Genomic DNA, 21813 nt, shown 5'->3' on the forward strand with positions numbered 1-21813 from the left:
AAACTGTGATAAATAGGCTGCATGTTGGAATAAAACTAAAGATTGTTTGGTAGTTCTCAGACACTCTCTTTACCAGGAATAAGACGTTTTCTTTTGGTGCAATGGTACTGCCATGAAGCTAGCAATTAGACAAGATCTGTAGTACCTGTGACAAAAATTCTTACGAGACTGCAGTTATACAATAGTATCAGTAGAGGAACATGATTGTTGTTATTGCAGTATCTCAAAGTATTTGGTCTGTGAGACATGAAAAGTTTTGAAAACTGATAGAAAACTATATTTTTCCATATATTCATTTCATGCCTTTCAGAACTCACTCCTAATTTATTAGTACTCCATCAGACTGCAAATTCAGTTCTAGTCATAAATCTTAACAAAATGGGTGGCTTGTTAGTTTTATTTGATTAGAGATCGGAAAAGTGAGGGGTTTTAAATAGGGTAAGTATATTTTCCACTCTGACATGGAATTTATTTTGATAATTCATATTATACCTTTACCCTTTTTTTTAAAAAACAACAGATGTTATAATTATTCTTTAGTTATTATCATATTTATAACAAAATATAAGTATATTTTAAATGGAAGACTAGTATGCAGATCCCTGCATATGAAGATTATGAATATTTATAATTAAATGTAAACAATTACTATAAAAAAAAAAGTAATAATGCTATTATTCTTCAAGCATTTCACGGGCTGCCATGTTTCCTAAGTAATGCCACATGGTGGCCTAAATGTTTGTAGATAAATTGTATTAAGATATTGCAAAAGGCACAATAACCTCCTTTGCTTTCCTGTAGGTACCCTGAGCCATTCACTGCATACTTCCTGGCGGGCAGTGATCCTGACTTTCTTGTACTGCCGCAAGCTGGAGAACTTCTTCCAGTGGGCACTGTTGGAACTCATATAACAGTGGGATTCAAGCCAAGAATGTATGGCAAGAAGCATAAAGCAACACTTGTAATTCAGGTAAGTCTTCCTAGATGCAACACACAAATATACTCTCTCCATTACTCAGGATTGGAAGGGAAAAATAATCCCATATAAAAAAGCAGTACTGAAACATGCAAATGCACACTGTAATTATTTTGCTACTCTTCACTACAGACAAGAATAAAACCAAATAATGAAAATTAACTCATGACAAGTTGGAAAAACTTATATTTTAATTTTAATTTCTTTGTTATCCCTTTGCCATCAGCACCAGAAACAGATACATATCTTAATGCATATGCCACAACTACATATACAACATGACAGAATAACTTTTAACAGAGTAATAATAAAATAATCATGTTAAGAATAAGTGGAAAATATGTGAGTAATTGAATATATAAGACCTAAGTTAAGGCACTAGAAGGTAGATAGTAAACTGTAAAAGGTAGAATTTCAGAAGAAGCTAGGAATAACTTCATAAAAACAAGCTTCAAAATAAACAAAAAGAATTTTTAGCCAAGTAGCTTCTGAAAGTCTGAAGGTCAGAAAACATCACAAGACATTCTTTCAGTAGTAAAAATGTTCTTATTACTTCAGGAATGATTTTTTAAGTCATTCTTTAAAAGGAAACGGTTTGTCCAAAATTTATAGTACTGGAGAACACTTGAAACTCTCTGCAAATAATGGTTTGCACTTGAAATGCACACTTCACTGCATGTTGGCAATGTTTTTGTGTTACTGTATTAGAAGTGAAACAGCAATACTGATTTAAAAATAAGATGGTCAAAATAAAGCTGATAAAAAGATGCACGACAAATATCTATAGTGTTTTCTCTCTGAGTGATAACCTGCACAACAGGAATAAGAAAGAGAAATCCTAGGGTAACAGGAAGACCATTTAATCCATCATATTTGTTTTGGTTTTGTTTTGTTTTTTACCGGATTAGACATTTGATCAATTCATTCTTTTTATATAAACAGCAGTGTTGTTTATATCTCTTACATTTGAAAAACAAAATAACTGACTGAATCCATTGTGTTCTTTTATATTTATACAATGCTATATAACACATATGTACAGCTCAGAAACTTCTAATGTAGTTCTGGAACAAAACTCCTGTTATTAGGCATAGCACATTAAAATGTACTAGCCATATTTGTCTTTGGTTTAACTTCCATTGAAAATAGAGCTTCTACATGACGAATTTGTCTGCAATGGGATAAGCATCAGGGTCAAAGATTTGCTTTCTAAGAACTCCCTCACTAATCCAAAATTTCCTTTTAGGAATTTATGAGTACAGATGGGCTTTGAGTAATTGGATTTTTAATTTACACACCTCAGTCTCAGGTTATGATCTAGGCAGATGGCTCTTTACATCTCCACCTGTGCTACTGTGTATGGGTATAGGAATTCACTCATACATGTTATTGCCATAGAGACTATCTTGTCCAATCTACTCCTGTATGTTAAAAAATTTATTAATGACTCTTCATGGATTATACTCTCTTTATTTTTACTGATAATCCTTTGGGATATATATAATTCATTCTTTCCTCTCCACAAAACCTTTTGGTCATGTAGTTCTAATAAAAGCTGTAGCATTTGTGACTCTGTAATTCTGCTGGTTACTCTCAACAGCTACCTGAAAGAAACTTGACTACATGTTGAGAATACCAGATACACATTTCTGCCTTTCCTGTTAGTTGAAATAATTTTCATTACTGACCCTGAAGAAGACAGATTTAGTTAGATGGCAAAATCAGTATTAAATCACTCTCATTTGGGGAATAATAGTGAAGGTGGTGAAAAACAATGTTGGATCTAACACTGAAGAACCTCTTTTGCATGTATTCTTTCAGCAAGGTATTGACAGAGGCTTTGAACTGTTTTTAAAAGCAGCAAAGTTGTTTTTACAGTATTGTCTCTCTTCTGATACTGCCATACTAAAATACTACAGCACTCTTCCTGTAAAATTTCCTTTGCACTTCTTGGGATAAAGTCAGCATCCTAACACTAATATAGTTTTATTATTAAATTCTATGAATAGTGAGTAGCAAAACTGCTATTTTTGTATGCTTCAATGAACAGTGATAATTGGGCTGTAAAGCAGCACAGATGACAGTGTAAGTTCTTTATCTGTTCTATGCTGGTCATTACAATTGTGTCGTAAAGTAAAACAGGAGGTTGGGATTATGCGGAAAGATCCTGCAGTCATCGTTTCTTCATTTGTTGAAAACATTAAACCCAAACATTGTACATGCAAATTTTTTGTTTTATTTGCCCTGCTGAGAACCCAGTCCTGATGAAGTAATTAACGTGAAGAGACTACAATTTGTCTTTACCAAAATTCAGTGTGTACATTTTATTAACTGAATGCATATCTATAATTGAAATAATGTAGCCTCATTTATATTTTCTGTACACAAATCATGAAGTACTTCATGAAGTATTTGGGGAATTCTTTAAAACCTTAATATTCATGAATACTTACAGTAGATTTTATTAATGGCAGAAAACTTTAATTACTTTGCTGAAGCAATTCAATTTTCTTTAACCGTCATTAAAACCTATGTCCTGAGTCAACTACATATCAAAACAATTGAAGTTAGACTATTATTTGAATAGCTGGTAGGAATCTTAATTTTGTAAAAGTACCATGGAAAGTTACTTAAAAATTTCTGTAGATCAAAGAATGAAATTAGAGAAATATAATAAAAAGCTTGTAAAGAAAATAATCATGCTTGTTTCTGTATCTGTGAAGAAGAACATCATAATCTTACTGAGCTACAAGCAAGAAACAATGACAACTGCATGAGGAGCATTTTAAATAGATATTATTCCATAATCAAACATCAACGTTTATAATAGCTTTCATAAGCAGTGCAGTTCTAACTGAAAAGAAAAAATGTTTTTCCACTAATTACAAATTAGTGAAAGGATAATAGATAAACTATAAATTACTGAGAAGAGAAAAAAGGACTTCCTCAGTCAGACTAACATCTCTGAGTTTGGCTGCAATGTGCTGGCAAAACTGAAGAGACAAGCGCCAGAGCTTAGGGCCAGCAAGGGCAGGGGAACTCTGTACAGGCTTCCCAGAGCAGGAACTGCTGCCAGGTACAAGACAGAGCAGCCAGGAGGCTGGCAAGTCCTTGGAAAAGGGCGTATTCAAGTTGGCCTACAGTTAATTTGCTTGCAGTGTGCTGAATCCAGCTAGAGACCTGAGCAAATGTGTTGTAATTCATGGATGAGACTGCAGAGATATTCTAAAGCAGAGGGCAAACAAAATAAGTCTTAAAAGATAAAATAGATGTCAGAGAAAACCAGATTGCAGGTAACATTATCGAGCCCTCTAGAAGTCAGGCTTGTGCACCTTTATTACTGAATAATCACTAACTTAGCCTATGGAAGATAGCATATCAAAACCATTTGTCATGCTGCTCTGGAAATAAATGCTGCCATGTGCAAGCCACAGTAGCCATCTGTGGCTTCTCTAAGCTTATGTATGCAAGCTTGCATATTTTAACAGAAAATGATACTGTTACATATTCAGTAGCTTGGTGAAAATACATTGTGCATTGTTCCTGGTAGATTTGTTAATTACCATAGTTTAATGTTATTCTGAATTGCATCTCTTAAAAAGAATGAACAAGGGAAAATGTAACAAAGCTAATAGGATAATTGAAATAGTTTCACAATAAGGAAGACATCACCTGCATCCCCTGGCTGATGTTGAACCGAGTTTTGTGATTACAGAGGTCCAGAAAGTTCATTCCAGGCAGTGAATGTAGCACTTCCTATCACTAGCATCACTGGATTTTGAGTGAAGAATCAATACTCAAAATTTTTGATTCATAGGCATAAAAATAGTTACCTTGCCTATTGAGACTATAATTCCCATAATGACAAGAGATTATACCAATATGGGAATGACTGGTGTATAAGGGCATTCAAAACATTGCCAGTAATGAAGGAATATTTGATATTGATTGTATTACATCTAAACAAAGCAGTGAAACATCTAATATTTGAATTGCAGAAATCAATTAAGCCACCTTTAATTCTATCTGGAATTGTTCCTATAAGTTAAGAAAATGACTGTTGAGCTACCATCATAATTATAAATGGGAAAGCAAGACCATTGATTAAATGTAAACTTAATGGTTGGACTTGACAATCTTTTCCAACCTAAATGATTCTATGATTCTATGTGTGTTATCTGATAAAGGAGGATAAGTGTTATTCACAAGCACCCCGAGACTCTGGTTTGATCACTCTTTTCCCCTTTGATACCCTGAAATAAAGTGTTGGTGACAGTTTCTCAGGATGGCTCAGTACTCCAGTTTTAATATTACCACATTGTGAGGAATGGTTCACATGAATTGTTGAGTATATAATGAAATCAGTGAGTATATAAGTAAATGAGTTGTATGTTTTGCACTTAATTTTGGATGTTAAAATACATTCAACATCACTAGGGCAGTTATAAGTAATGAGAAAAGAGATGAAGAGATGAAAGAAAATAAGTCTTAATGTATCATACACTACAATCCCTGAATCACAGAATGCTTGAGGTTGGAAGGGCCTTCTGGAAGGGACTTGTCTAACCCAGACAATATGCTCAGGCAGTATTTGGATCTGGCTGGAGTGGATTTTTCTTTCTTCACAGCAGCCTGTATATTGCTATGTATTGGATTTGTGACTGTAACAGTCTTGATAACACAGCAGTGTTTTGGGTATTACTTAACAGTGCTTGCACAACATCAAAGCTTTCTCCCCCACATGGTAGGCATGAGTAGAAGACTGTGAAGAGATACATCTGCGACACTGGACCCTGACTCTCCAATGTCATTCTCAGCAATTAAAACTTTTTTTTTTTTTTTTGTCTGCTTGCAGGAAGTGGAGAGAAATTGCCTCTGCATCATTTGTGTTTTGTTTGTTTGGTTGGTTGGTTTTTAGTTTCTCTTTCCTTCATGTATTAAACTATCTTTATCTTCATCCATGGGTCTTCTTGCTTTTGGCCTTCCTATATCTCTCTCCCTTTCCACTGCAGGGAGAGAGTGAGCAAGTGGCAGTGTGTGTTCTTAGCTGTCTGGGTTCAAGCCACAACGGTCACCTGGGTAGATTAGCCCAGGTCACATCCAGGTGGATTTTGAGTATTTCCAAGGTTGGAGACTCCACAACCTCTCTGGGCAACCTGCACCAGGGCTCAGTCACCCTCACAGTCAAAATGTGTTCCATTATTTTCAGAGAGAGCCTTCTCTATTTCAGTTTGTGATCCTGGCTACATCCTCTTTGTACCGTCCCTTCAGATATATTGATGAGAAGTCCTGAGTCTTCTTTTCTCCAGGCTGAACAGTCCCAGCTCTCTCAGCCTTCCCTCACAGAAGAGATGCTCCAGTCCCTTAATCATCTTTGTGGCCCTTCACTGGACTCTTACTGGTAGCTCCATTTCTCTCTCAGTACTCCAGGCCTCAACAGTGCTGTGTAGAGGGGAAGGGTCACCTCCCTCCACCTTCTGGCAGTATAGTTATGCAGCCCAGGACACCATTTGCTTTCTTTTCCGAAAGAGCATATTGCTGGAACATGTTCAACTTGGTATCCAAGCTTCTTTTCTGCCAAGCTGCTTTCCAGCTGGGCAGCTCCCAGAATATACCGTTGCATGAGGCTGTTCCTTCTCAGGTGCAGGACGTCGCACTTCCTATTGTTGAATTTCATGAGGTTCCTGTCATCAGATTTCTCAAGCTTGTTTAGGTCCCTCTGAATGACAGGATAGCCTGGTGTATCAGTTACTCCTCCCAGTTTTGTGTCATCCACAAACTTGCCAAGGGTACACTCTGCCCCCATCATCCAGATCATTAATGAAAATGATGAACAGGATTGGACCTACTATTGACCTGTGGGGTACACTGCTATTTACTGGCTTCCAGCTAAACTTTATACCACTGGACATTACCATCTGGGTCTAACCGTTCAACCAGTTTTTAATCCATCAGATTGTTTGCTCATCCACTCAACACTTCAACAGATTGTCGTTGAGGATTTTACAGGAGACAGTGTTGAAAGCCCTACTGAAATCTGGGTAGACAATATCCACTGCTTTGTTTTTATTTACCAAAACAAAGCCATTTCGCCATAGATCATCAGGTTGGCTAAATATCACCTCCCCTTGGTGAATCCATGCTAGATACCCCCAATCACTTTCTCGTATTTTATGTGCCTGGAAATGTTTCCCAGAATTAGTTGTTCCATCACTTTCCCAGGAATTGAGGTGAGGTTGACTGTCCTGTAGTTCACTGGGTACTCCTCTCCCTTTCTGAAGATGTGACATCATCATGAAGGTGAAGATGAAGAAGGCATTAAGTACCTCAGCCTATTCCTTGTCCTGTGTTACCAGGTCTGCTGCTGCAATCAGCAGTGGGCCCACACTTCCATGTTTTTTTGTTTGCTATTTATGTACTTGTTTATATCATGCTGCATTGTCCCTCCAGTACATATCAGGGTGGGTGAAGATCTTTTTGAATAATTAAAGCAAGATTTGTTTTTTCTTCTTACTTCTTCTTCTTTATTTCACCTCTTCAGATATGCAGGTTTTATTTTGACTTTGCAGTAACCATGTCAAGTACTCTATGATAGTGCTATTTATTTATTTATTTGTTTATTTATTATTCAGATGGCAGTTAATTCTCTACCCTCCCACTTTTTATAACAGTGTTATTAAAAAATAACAGTGTTATTTTTCTACTTAAGTAACTGGTCAAGGTGGTCATACAAGGAGATATTGTAGCTTTCCAAGAACAAACGTAAACTGTGTTTTCTACGTTTCTGGTCCTTCAAGAGTAACCTTGTAGAGGAAGTTGTGTTGATGGTCAAAGGAAGGACACAATACTATTTCTTCGAATTCTCCAGAATAATATTTTTATTATTATTATCATTTTTTCAGCAGTTCTTTTTCCTTGCCAGTGCTCAGAATTCCATGATACATTATGGACTTGAATAGGACACACTGTTTAATTGTGAATAGTGACTCACTGCAGCCAGGTTTTCCACCCCTACACAGGTGCCCTTTTACTTGACTGCACGGACCTAACAGGTGCAGACTCTGATATGAGTTGGCACAGTAACAGAGGGTCCCCAACAATTTCAGTATAAGAAAATTCTCTTTCCAGTATTTTTTCATCCTAAGGATTGAAACAGCCTGAAACCATCTTAGCATGAGGAAGCTCAACCTTGCATTTAAAAATTAACTCTGAAAGAAATCTCTCTTTCATCATTTTTTTTCTTCCCTTGGTTTCTTTAATTCCCTAGTTTCAGATATAGATCAGAACCCCTGGGTCTATGGGACCTTTTACAAGGTTTTTCTTCCAAGCTACAAGAAATACTTAAGACTTCAAAGAAAGTACTCTTCTAATTATTTATAGTTTCCTTCCATTTTTTAATTAGATATTATGGAAGACTGGAAGAACAAGGAAGGAGGAAGACATTGGTAGATGGCATTTTTTTATATGTTCCAGTGTTTTTTCAATCTGTTTTCCCCTTTACCAGATTCACTAAACAGGGAAAACAGATAAGAACAAGAGGAAGGGCAAAAGTGGGGAATCAGTGGAGGCCATGTCATTTGCTGGCAGCAAATGGCTGGTATTCACTTAACCTGCTCTGTTCTGCATGATGATGTAGTAAAGCAATCAAGAAGTAAAAATTTATCTATGGAGTGGAAGGTAGTGGAAAGTAATGACATGAGACCTACCAAACAATATTGTTTATTGAATATAATGCATCTGCCATCATACTGACTCTTTAGTGATCATTTATAAAATTAATACAAAATGAGAGTTAGCAAGTAAAACAAATCTTAAGACTACATTAAAATACAAATAACTGAAGTCTTCTCAGTAACTTTGATAAGATCAGCTATGACCTTCTTCTTTTAATATGAGATTTGCTATAAATCTAGCACTTCTATACCCCATATATACCCTTTTCTAAGAGCTACAGATATGGAAATATTACAACATTGTTGCACCCAAACAATTAATTTTTTTTCACCCTAAACTGATCATAAAGGAAAACAATAGAGGCAGAAACTCTTCAGCAGCACACATAAAAGTTTGGTTTAATTTCATTCTGTATACACTGATTGTAATTGATCATTTTTTGCCTGTCACCATTGCAATACAAATTAAGGTCCAGGGAGGACAGGATGCACTGTCTGTAATTTCCTGTGTCTTAGCTTACTGGAGGTCTTGCAAATCTTGTTTGAACTTTCCTGAATTAACACTGTTTGAAAGACAACTGGAATATCATTTACCTTAAAATTCCTGATACTCACTTTGCAACATTTAGCTCCCTCCCAACACAAATTTCTCTGGCAATTAATTAGTATGTAACTGAGTAGCATTGCCAGCCTACAGTGAATACATATGGATGGTCTATGTTCTGCAAATTAATCCTATGAATCATGAACCATCTGTAAGAATGGTCTGAATACTAAAAAATATACTTTTGCATAAATTATTTGGTGACTGCTAACAGTATTTGCTGAATAAATTATTTCATGAACATTATTCAGTCAGCTATCAAGACAGTTGAATAACTTACTTGAATAACATACAATACAAAGTAAAAATTGGTAGCATATGTCTTATTTTTTATTCTTCAAGATATTTATCAAAGAAATGTGGTTCTGCAGTTGGCCATTACTCCAAACAGGTGAACCAAATTATTGTTTTCTTCAGACTTAATTGGATTATAGCTGTCAGGACTTTCTAGATATTGATAAGAGGAAGTCATTAATTTCAATATCCACACTTCCCTCAGACTGTCAGGGACATTTAGAATGTGGTCTGGTCTTTCTTCTGAAGTTGTGTAATCTGTAGTATCAGCACAACTCTGAAATAGGCCAAGAGATGCAGGGACCCAATGATTTGTAAATACCTAAGTTATTATTACATACATCATAACAGAGACTGTCTTGTGTTTCTACTCAATACTTTTGTCTTTAGACTTTGTTTGTTAGTACTGGTGCTAGCATTATAATTGTTGCAAATTTGGTATAATAATCAGCACTGCCATAAGCACAGGAAAAGTTCCTCCTATTTGGAAAATTCTGACCCATTTCTTAGGCAAGCAAATGCAGCTCGTAAGTCAAATATAGTCATATACAGAAGACCTCTCAAAGTCATTGACCCCTCTCTGTCACTCCGGAAAAGTCTGATACTTGATCCTTGTTTCTCTGTCACTGAAACATATCTGACCTGGAAAGCAGCTTGAAGGCACTTGCACTGATTCTGAACTTGGTGGACTCACTCTTGTTGCAGTTTTCGTATTGATTAAAGCAGTCATTGTAGGCTTTATCCTGAAAGAAAATACTTATGACTTGAGTAACATTTGAAAACCTCATATTTTGCCCTTGGAAATTAAATATTCTAGTTAAACAGACATAGGTGTCCAAATTTTTCCAAAAATTACTGACTTCTAGGTGGTCTTGTAGCACTAACCTATGTTGGCAGTTACAGTAACTATTTTCCATTTGTGTAACACCTGTTACCACTTTAACAGAATGCACTGAACTACAAACTGAGGTTTTCCTTTCAGTAAATAAGTACATAACTGCACAATTTTTCCACAAAGGCTGTCTCCAACTGTCTTGGATGACAGCAGATGATTTACAATAGATGGACTAGGTTGTTATAGATTTTTATTATTATTATTTTGGGTTCATCTTCATGGATCATATCTAAAGGGTTTATGTGATTATGCCCACAATGGTTTCCCCATTAAGCTCAATGAGTTTCCATCAGGTAAGGAGCAATTTCTCTGCACCTGATACAGGCTACACCAGCACTTGAATAAACAGCTTTTTCACAGAATCACAGAGTCAAAGATTGGTTGAGGTTAGAAGGAAACTCCAGAGGTGATCTGGTCCAACATCCCTGCTCAAGCAGGGCCACCTGCAACAGGTTGCTCAGGACCATGTCCAGGCAGCTTTTGAAGATCTCCAAAAAGAGAAACTCCACAACCTCTCTGGGTAATCGGTATTGCATCACCCATACAGCACAGAAGTGTTTCCTGGTGTTCAGGCAGAGCCTCCTGTGCTCCAGTTTGTGCCCGGTGCCTCTTGTCCTGGCACTGGGCACCACTGAAAAGAGCCTGGGTCTGTCTCCTTTGTGCCATCCCTCAGGTATTAATGGACAGTGAACAGATCACCCCCAAGTCTTCCTTCTCTGGGCTGAACAGTCCCAGCTCTCTCCTCATGGGAGAGGTAATCCAATCCCTCAATCATCTTTGTAGCCCTCTATTGGACTCTTTTCTGTATGCTCATGTCTCTCTTGTACTGGAGAGACCCGGAACTGGACACAGTACTCCAGGTGCAACTTCACCAATATTAAGTAGAGCAGAAGGATCTCTCTTGACCTGCTGGTGATACTTTGCCTTGTGCAGCCAAGAATACCATTAGTCTTCATAGAGGCAAGGGCACACTGCTGTTCAACTTGGTGTCTACCGGGATTCTTAGGTCCTTTGCAGAGCTGTTTTCCAGCTGGGTGGCCCCCAGGAGGTACTGGTGCCTAGAGTTGTTCTTCCCCAGGTGCAGGACTTTGCACTTCTGCTTGTTGAACCTTTTTTACCAAGAAAAGCCATAAACTTTTTTTTTCTTAACCCCCACAAAATATACAATATAGAGCATTTGTACAGCAAACAGGCAATTAACAATAGGTTCTTACTGCCCAGAAGTCCATATTGTTTGATGTTAACAATAAATGAAATTGAGAGGTGACATAGCCCATCAGTTTTGCTTAAATCCTGCTTCAAACAGTCAAGAAAACTATAGAAAATAAAGTTATGATATGTGTGGATTTCACGAACAAAAAAGATTTTTAGTAACTTGATACTCAGTTAAAATCTTTGGCTGAAACAATTGACAGATCTTTCCTCTGACCTTGAAGTGATCAATGAGTCATGCACACAGTGTATATGACCCTGAGATTAAATTTTCTTTAAACTAAATTGTTAATCTGACATACTAAATAAAGATAAACCTTTTCATCTTGTACTGGAGTTAATAAGACAATTAGCTAACTCTGGAGAGAGATTTACATTTCTTAAAAGACAATATTATCTTTGGACAGAAGATACTGATGTTGGTCCACATCACACCTGCTTTTGCTGGCATTTATCTTTAATGGCAGTGAAGTTAGTAGATCACTGAACAGTATTAAATAAGGTTTAGAATAATGATGAGCTAATATGTCTGTTTTACACAGGAATAATATTCAATTTAAATTAGATTTTGATTTCAGCAGAAGAGTAATGAAAGTTTAAAAAATTATGCATGCATGGTGAATTATCTATTAAGATCTTACGCTTACTAACCTTATTAGAATACAGTAATGCATTCAGAAGACATTATGAAAAATCAGTACCACCAGTTTTAAAGTAGAGGGTTTAAAAATATTTCTTTTAAAAAGACACAGCAAAAAAGTTGCCTGTTCTTTCAATATAAGTACAGAACAGTATATATTCCATTACCAAAATACTGGCTAAAACCAGTTATGAAATAAGCAGCAGAATTAGAGATTCATATGGTGATGACATTTAAAAATTGTAACCGTATGCAGCCTATATGTGAATTATTGTAAACACTGTATAAATGCATAGAAGAGAACAAAGCCTGTGTCAAAAGGTTTAGAGTTTAATGACCTGGAACTTCTTCCTATTGAGTAGTTGCAACATGAATGAAAAACTGCTTGCAACAATATCCATTAAATGTACTTTAGCAATGACAGGGTAATCATTAGAACAGTAGGAAACAGCATACGAAAGATAACAAAGGTAAACATCACCAAAGCAAACATTTTCAATGGCAAATATAATACTGATATTTAACAAAACAACAGAACAAGAACAAAATCAGAGAGCTACTTTAACATGCATTTTATTCTCTTCAATATGTTATTATAAGTATGATATGACTAAAGAAATGTTGGGATGGAGAAGGTTCAGTGCTCTTCCCCATGTCCTATGTAGTTCTTTACCTAGACCATAGCTAATCGACAGAATACAGTAAGTAAGTTGTTAGATAAATCAACACACTATACTTTGGAGATGTTTGATGGCATTTATGCTATGTGATTATTTTTTTTTTTGTGAGGAGTAATTGGTAATTAGTATGGATACTGTTGCTGCTCTCTATAGGCCTAATCTGCTTGGGGAGATGCAGAACTGTCAGACTGGAAAGAGCAAATGGGCCACAAAGCCAGCTGTGTTGGAAGGCATGCTGTTAACTAAGTGCTTGAGGGGAAGACTCTTGAGCTTTAAGGTTGACTCTTGCATTAATTTCCAGATTGGTTGAGGGTGTACACAGCCTTTCTGACCCTTTGTTTCCTTGGGTGAAAGTGACACTGATCTTAGGTGTAATGGTTATATCCACCAATGATTGTTCTAAGGATTATGTTTGTATTAAGTGAGAGACGTATTACATAAATTACAACAGTTGTATTAAATCTTTGTGACTTGGAGCAGGAAAGAAAGGTGATCCTGCAAGCCTTGACTCTAGTTCAATGCAGCATGATGCAAAAGTGTAGTGCCAAAAAAAACCTGCTGTAGAACCAAAAGTAACATGGCTGTGCAATTGCAGTGCTGTGCAACATATGGAAAAGTATATCTTGGGAATTTGGAAATATCATGCATTTAACACGACTTTGCTGCTTTGATGCTACAAAGTCATGGAGTCTGGTATGTTCTGTGTACTGTGCAGATATGTATTATGTATTTGCATTATGTTCCATGTTCTGCATAAAAAAAAAAATCACTTGAATGAATAAATTTAAATGGACCTACATCATCCCATGCTTTTTCACTTGATGTTCCCCACAAGTGCCTTGTAAGTGAAAATGTCCCAAACAGAAAACCTGGAATTGCCGGTTGCGGAGTGCAAATAGATGGCAATGTATGTGTCAAGTGGGCATGTAACACTTTCTCTTTGTATGGTACAAAGCTGGACATAATGACACAGCATTTGAAATCTTTGGGATTTCGTCATTTTGTTGTTTTGTTTTGTTCTTAAGAGAAAAGGAGAATGGAAAATGAAAGATCTATGAATAGACCTTCTAGGAAGGATAATGCTAGACTTGGAATAAAGACCTGCTTTCCAGAATTAAAGTGATAAATCTTGAAAGAAAAATGACTTAAGAATCTGCAATAGTTACATATGGGTTTTTAGCAACCAAAATTCTGCTTCAGAGAACAAATGAAACATGGGAGATAGGCAACAGTACAGCCTTCGTATACATAAAATAACACTCCTTAAGTAAACATAGGTGGGAAATGTATTAAGAATAAGAATCACGTACTCAGTAAGAATCAAGTACTCAGGCATTACAAGACGTGACATAGAAACATATGCTCCATTACTACAGACCAGTTATAAACAGAAGGCAAATGCAGAGTGTCATTTTCAATTCACATAAATATTCTTCAAACTGGAGATTTCAACATAAGCTGCAATTCTCTTATGTGTACTTAGAGCCCTTTACTCTTTTTTATTTTTCCATTATTTTAATGCAAAGATTTCACCATTTGATAATGCTATTATTACCAACACCTGAGTTGCAATTAAGTCACACAGTATATATATACCTGAGACATTTATATTGTACTGTGGAATAATTACTTTTGAACAACATACAGAGCTATGGGGTTTACTAAATAAAAAAGGAATTTTAGATCAGCTGGGATGATAAATTATTTTTCTTTGTTGGGTCTGAGTCTGCATTCATAAGGTTAAACATGATTTCTAGTCTCTGTGTTCCAGGACAGTGATTCTCATTCTCTGTTATTCCAGTACCTTATGTGGAAAAGGATAAATATCTTTTGAAATCAATGTAGCACGGTAAATCACTGTCAAAATTTTTTGAGGTATTTGGTCACTGATTATATTTTATCATGTCTCTGTTCTTTATTTTCAGACTCAATCAATGCAGTGGACATACGAAATCAATGGCCTGCCTCCACAGACCACACCACCTACAAGACCAGCAAAAGTAGTTTCTACTAGCGGTTACATAAGATCAGCCACAGTTCGACAGCGCAATTTCTTACGTGAAAATCTGAAGCTTACAACCACTGGGGTATCCTCACCAATCAAGGGGGCACCTTTAGTCCTGAGGCCAAAATAGAGAAAAGAGAAAGCTGTGTTGTGGTTTTTTGTTTGTTTGTTTTGGGGAGGGTGGGGGGACACATGAGGTGGATACCTTTGTCAAATAAACTCTGCAAATACAAAGATGTGTTTTTTATATATTTTTAAAGCAGATATGATATGCATTGGTGGTATGCTTTATGTGGAGGATCCAGAGAGTCTCAACTCTAATAACGTTTTTTTCTATCAGGGATTTTAGTTGTGTACCTAGTGGTTCATGTATTTCATACAGATGTCAGCAAATTTTAGTAAGGAAAAAGGATTGAGTTGAAAAAGTATACATGGAAATTTGGGAATTTGAGTTAATGCTTTGCTTTAGAAGGAATGTTAGTTTAGTAAGGCTTTAATAGGAAGCCATAAAGAACATTCTATGTGTTGTTCAGTATATTACTTGCACACAAACCAAGCAGGCAAACTAATCCCTGATGTCTTTCATGATCAAATGCTTACCCAAATTTTGCAATACTTTGCTAAGGTGCAGGTTTACGTATCACATGTCCAGGGCTTGAATGTCTTTAGATTCACTTGCTTTGGAAAATGTCATTAATTTTGACATTTCTGCTTTGTCTAAAATAATTTTGTCCTGAGTTATTCATCACATAACACTTTAAATTCTTAGGTTATTACACATAATATAGAATAAAAATAAAATGTCCTCCCTCCGTATTGATGTGCTGAGTAAATTTTAGAGTGCTTTAGAGTATTGGAGTATTGAAATATAGAAGGCTATGAAAAGCCAGTGAGGACTGCAGCATAATTTTACTTTTTTTTGCTAAAATAAACAAACCAGAGATGCCATTCATATTGTGCTTCGATTTCCATTCTTCTCGTTCACAGTTGACATTATATGGGTGTTCAGGCTTTCTTTGCTATTGATGTCATTAGAAAGTTAGATCTATTCAATCATGCTTTGTAAGATCACTGGATGGATAACTCCCACTTTTTTTTTTTTTTTTTATCTTTGAGATTGTTTTGCTGACTTTACTAACAGAATGTGAATTGTATTTGTGCCTTTATTTTAATGGCAGAATATCCTTTAACAAAAAGATAGCTTGGCACAGAGTAAGTGCTTTCTTGGCACAAATACAGAATGAGCATCATTGCTCAGGAATGGGGAGCCTGAGAACAACCTATGTAGGTCAGTGTAAATGAGCACCAATAAAACCATTTTACCGCTATGTGCTTGAGGATTTTGTTTATGCCACACATTTTAGAGAAGCTATTACAGAAAATGTTGGGAACATATAAAACAGTGATGGCAGTGTTTAGTCTCCGCTTTTTAATGCAGTGTGCCCTGCTTTGATCAGAAAACAGATAATCTGAACCAAGAATAAAATTTCCCTTACAAATTCAGTATACAACACATGAAAGATACTGTCCATAGTGATATTTGGTAAATTTATAGAAAACATTAAGAAGCTCTTGTAACATTTATCTTATATGTGGCTGGGAACACAAATACATCTAGATTTCATAGTAGAGCTCTATCTACGTGTGTAATTGAATCAAGTGTTTCTATTGACTGTAAGAAATGAGAATTTATGGATCAGAAATATGCAGTGGATTCACAACTGATTATTGGTCACAGTGTTTAAGAATAATTTCAGTGACAACTTTTCTTTGTTAAAGCTTTGTTTTCCTGTTTTTGCTTTTTAAAAGGTTTTCTTTCTCATTTGAAATCACAGCTTTTTGTGAGATGCTCAAAGCTTTATAATTCTATCACAGATAGACGGTGGCATATAGGTCAATCACTCAATTAAGTGTTGCTCACTTCAAAAATTTTATTTCACAGTTAATTTACCTGCATTTTCTGTTACATCTAGTGGATTTTCAAATTCTCTCATACATTCAAAAGTTAAAAAATCCATAGACAAATATTTATGCAGTGACATCTGAAGTGCATTGTAAAAGGTGAAGTTTAGTGATATTGTTTATCTCAGAAGGGAAGCATCAGCTGTGATTTCTGAACCAGGTTACAGACTTTTCCAGTGTATACAAGCTCATTTATGAGTTATGCAAAATATGCCATAATCATTTGAATCTTTACCTTTTTTAAATAAATGCATTACCTTTTCTTATTTTTACAGAGTTTAAACTGAACTAAAATGTTTTTTCCGGTATCAAGGACATACTTGCAAAGGTGATTTAAATAAGGACCATTGTATCTGTGTGCTTGTAAGATCCACAACGTTTTACATATTATCCACATCTATATATTCCACTGACTATATACACTCTATTAAAAATAAATTCTTTTACGTCAGGACTTCATCCTTTGCACTTCTACTGGTGATGTGATTGCATTCTTTATATTGCAAAAGCTAATTCTAAGTTTGTATATCTTTTAAAAAGTACTTTCTAAGAGCAGCACTGGAAGATTTCCAGAATGATCAGTTTTATTAGTTTCTTGCTCCCTCTATTTTTGAAGTTTTATATTTTAATTTATTTTACTAGAATTACTAGGCCATAATTGTAAATTGTAGAGTTTGAAGTCATTGAAAGAAAGAATTGGTATGAGAAAGAATTATCAAATGATGCTTTTGTTATTTAAACTTGGAGACTTAACTCCAAAGCTTTTGGACTTTCAGAACTTAAGAACAGCAGGGCAAGATGCTCACCATCACCCCACACCTTGAAAATGTGATCTGCAGAAGATCTTAACTACTGAAGATCAGTCTAAGGACAACTGTTGCAGTTAGGGTTCAGATCATAAATCAATCAATAAATAAAGCAGTACAAATGATTTAGCTTATAAGTAATTCTAAATTACCATTTATTATAATAAACTTCTTGCAAGGAAATGGAAGAAAATAAACACAGCCTCAAGGTTATAGTTTGTAAAGAAGCACTCACAATGTTTTCTGTGTCCTTATCCTATACTACCAGAAATACACTACCACTACCAGAAATTGGAAGAGAAAAAATTTACCTTTGTTTCTCTATATTAGAGCACTCTTAAAGATCCTTTTCTCCTGAAAAGAATAAAAAATTAGTATCTCCCTTCACATCAATCTATTCGCAGGTACAGCAGAGTCTCAGGGAAATAGGGCATGCTGATTAACATTGGAAATAAAAGCTCTTCATTTCTAATAGTTAATTTTGACTAGAGATCTAAAAGTACTTGTGCTGACTCTACTTATGTATTTTCATATATATAAATATCAAATTCACAAAATAAAACAAGTTTTCCCCAGTCAATATGACACTTCAGGCCTATGTCTTAATCATAGAGTTACGTGACAAGCATGAGTCAGCTGTGCATCTGCTTGTTAATGGCTTAGAAGAAATACCGGTTGGCTAATCAGTGTAGTCACCACCTGTTTCTTTATATTTCTCCCCCACTTGTCTCTTTATGTCTGTCTATAATGATTCATCTTTCTGAATAATTAAAAAAAAAAAAAAAAAGGATGAAAACCATGTCAAGCAACATTACTGTGTAGAGTAGAACCTGTTACTCTGGAATGGGGTCTTATATTTAAATTTCTTACTAAAATACTGTGCAGCCTTTGATATTGTTCCCAACTATTGAGTTGGTTTTCTGTTTTTCTGAGACATGCGGGGACAATCTGCACTGGTGGGTTGCAGGACCAGCAATCAAGCTTCAAATTGTCTGATGTTTGGCTGAACTTTATTTGGCAGAAGACCACACAGAAGAATGAAGGAGAATATGGAAGTGTTTTTAGGATGCCTGCCACTAGCAGCTCTGCTTGGTGTAGGTTTTCCTGCTGCATAACTCATAAGATTTTGATTGTTTGTTATACTCATGTCTGACTAACCATGGTATCAATGATACTATAAGACGTTTTTATACCTGATCTCACTGGTTATAAGGGTTTTAGATTATCAAACTTATCCTTCAAGAATAATAAGAGCTGAACATTATCTCCCGTGTCAGTGCAGATTTTGTCTGAGTCAGGAGAATTGAGAGAGAAAGGCTGCTTTAAGTACAGAAAGTTATCATGATCAGGTAAAGAGCCCACTGGGATATGGGTCCATATACATTTCTACTGCTGGCTACACGGAAAAGAATTATTTTTAGACAACTCTTTGGGACCAAATCCAGGGTAGCAGAGGACTTAATTCTGAACCAACAATGGTTCTACTTGAACAAAATAACACAGCAGCAGCCAAAAGAGCATGCACTTTTTTTTCCTCTTTGATCCTCCACCCAGGCTATCTAAAGAAATAGAAACTTCTAACTCTCTCCATCCCGCAGATAGCTAACAGCAGAAAAAGATAAAAATCTATATTAATAAATATTCTCTGGAGGAAGGCTGAGTATTTAGAGTAAGAAAGAAAATCCCTAGCTTTGCCTTATTGTTTATTTGCTTGTGAGATGTTTAATAATTTCATTTCTCCCTGCAGTGACTGCTCATTCCAAAATAAATGACTGAACATCGCCTTACTGCTGACACAGATCATGGTTTGTTGCTGATGGAATGTTAACTGCTTTTTAAGTAACTCTGAATAAACTTGCTGATCCATAGAAGATTCATCTAAAAAGGAATCCAATTCATCTACTGGCTTTTCTGCTTCCACTGACATGAAACATATTCTTCCACATTTTACTTTATTGCAGTTGTTGTAATCCTGATAATGTTACATTTCCTGTGGTAGAATATTTTACATTTTGAGACAATGGCATGGTGACAATGTGGTGAGGTCACAGCAGGGCATGGGATGTCAAGGTCACAGCATGGAAGTCCATCCGAAAAGCATTGATTGGTGGCTAGAAAAATAAAGGGAAAGACATGAGGCAAGGAGAATCTTTGATCATTTTTCCTTTAGTGTAAGATTTAACTCTTCTCTGCAAAGCATCTTGTTTCTTGTGTTAAAGAAAAGAAAGAAAAAAAAATATTTTCAGCAAGAAAGACAGTTTTCCAGAACAGGAAAACCTGATACATTACTGCTAACATTACTGCTCATCCCATACATCATATGAGCAAATGCTACCAGGTCAAACCGGAACAAATCTACATGACAGCAGGAAATCACATGTACAGCAAAGGAAGAAGCAACAAAGCATACTTGGGATCCAGTATTTAATATATTGGACACACTTTTGATTGGTTAATATCAATGGAGAAAACAAACCCCAAGATTAACAGGGGCATTGATGTATATTGCCAGCATCCAAAGTCCATTTATGAATAATTCTTTCTAATGTGTATACCATGGAGTTAACACATATATATCTAATGTTAGAACAGAATAGTGTTGATGTTTATTTCTTGAAAACTGAAATAAATACAACCTTGCAAAACTGTACACTTGGACAGACAAGTAGAATGTGCAGACGTGTGTGCTTCAAAATTCAGAGCATACATATGGGTAAAAAGATGAGTGTGTGGTAAACACATGTACAGCCCTAATTCAGCAGTGTGCATTGCTGCTGGTATAAACTGTTGCAATCAAATATCACACTTTTGATTTTAAAATGTGTTTCTGAGCCATGCAGCTACCTGAATAGCATTAATTGGTATTTACATTGCATTTACCATTGTTTTATTTCTGGCTTAATGTTTGCTGTCTTGGGGAAACAAAACCAAAACCAAAAAACATGTTGTCTTCTCTAGGTCTGAGTCTTACTGTGCTCAGCTACCGGTTATTCATCATTTTTAGTTCTTAGTCAACCTGAATCTAAATTACATAAAGAGATATTGTGAAGGGGAGAAACAGACAAGCAATGTCAGAGCTACAGAATTAAATCTTTGTGGTAAAGAAAGCACACAGTATGGAAATTATTTCTAAGGAAACCTCTTTTCCCTTGGTGAATAGTATCTAAGTGCAGTGGCCATGATTATTGCCATATCAGGGATTAATTGCTAGATGGCATGCTGTTATTGTAGTGAGGCACAAAGAGGCTGCATTAACATTTGATTAGCTCATTAAAAATATTATTATCTGGGGCGCAACATCTGTAAGAGCTTTTTGGTCATTTGCAGGTCACAGAAGTCAAGCTCCTTGAGTTTAGTGACAGGAGGTGTCTGGAGTTATGATACCAGTTGGTACATTGCACAGTAGAGGACAACAGGCTGACATGAAACTGCCTGGAGGGTTCCCCTCTCCTCACTCCCCCTTGTAGTGCTACATCTGCCAAGATCAGTAGCAGCATTTAAGCCAAGGCCGTGCTGCTGTAAATAAGAGGAAACAGCTGGGTGATATTGCCAATGGGGGGTCCCAAGGCTTTAAATATAATCATTCCATGGTCCTACATAATCCTTATCTTAACTTTCAGAGCACACTGCAAATTATCTCTGCACCCTTTCCACAGCTTTGTGTTAACAGGAATGAATTATAAAGAGGAAATCTGCATTTAACCTACTGATGATAGGTGATAGTGAATTGTGGCGTTGCTCTTGGGAGATTTTATCTATCCAGTGCATCTAGAACATATGGTGGGCTTCAGTTCCTATGATTTCTGGAAATGTGAAAAATAAATACACTTGGTTATTAAAAGAGAGGATTAATGGCAGAATCAGCTAGATATATTATCAGTGTCTGTACTAATGAATTAAAAGCAGCATGAAGAGGGGAAATGTGAATGGAGAGGGTTCACAGCAGTTATGTGGGAACGGAAGATAAAGCTCACTGTGAGGGATAGCTCCACCTTAAAGAAAGTAGGACAAGACAGCTGGCATAGAAAATTGACAAGGTTATGGAGGATTATTTAAACTAGAAACA

The 21813-nt window shown here is 36.0% G+C and overlaps 1 protein-coding gene across 2 annotated transcripts in view; it reads left to right on the top strand.

Annotated features, from left to right (window-relative positions):
- The window catches only part of LOC121057126 (cilia- and flagella-associated protein 47-like), a 302279-nt gene extending 284919 nt beyond the window's left edge, over positions 1 to 17360 (top strand). For both annotated transcript variants that reach the window (XM_040530883.1, XM_040530892.1), the window contains 2 exons: positions 802 to 970; positions 14900 to 17360. In XM_040530883.1, the coding sequence (XP_040386817.1) occupies positions 802 to 970; positions 14900 to 15109 (379 nt within the window). In that variant the 3' untranslated portion in view covers positions 15110 to 17360. The remainder of the gene's footprint in view (positions 1 to 801; positions 971 to 14899) is intronic.
- The last annotated feature ends 4453 nt before the right edge of the window (positions 17361 to 21813 follow it).

This window comes from Cygnus olor, chromosome 1 (assembly GCF_009769625.2).
Source record: "Cygnus olor isolate bCygOlo1 chromosome 1, bCygOlo1.pri.v2, whole genome shotgun sequence".
Taxonomy (NCBI): Eukaryota; Metazoa; Chordata; class Aves; order Anseriformes; family Anatidae; genus Cygnus; species Cygnus olor.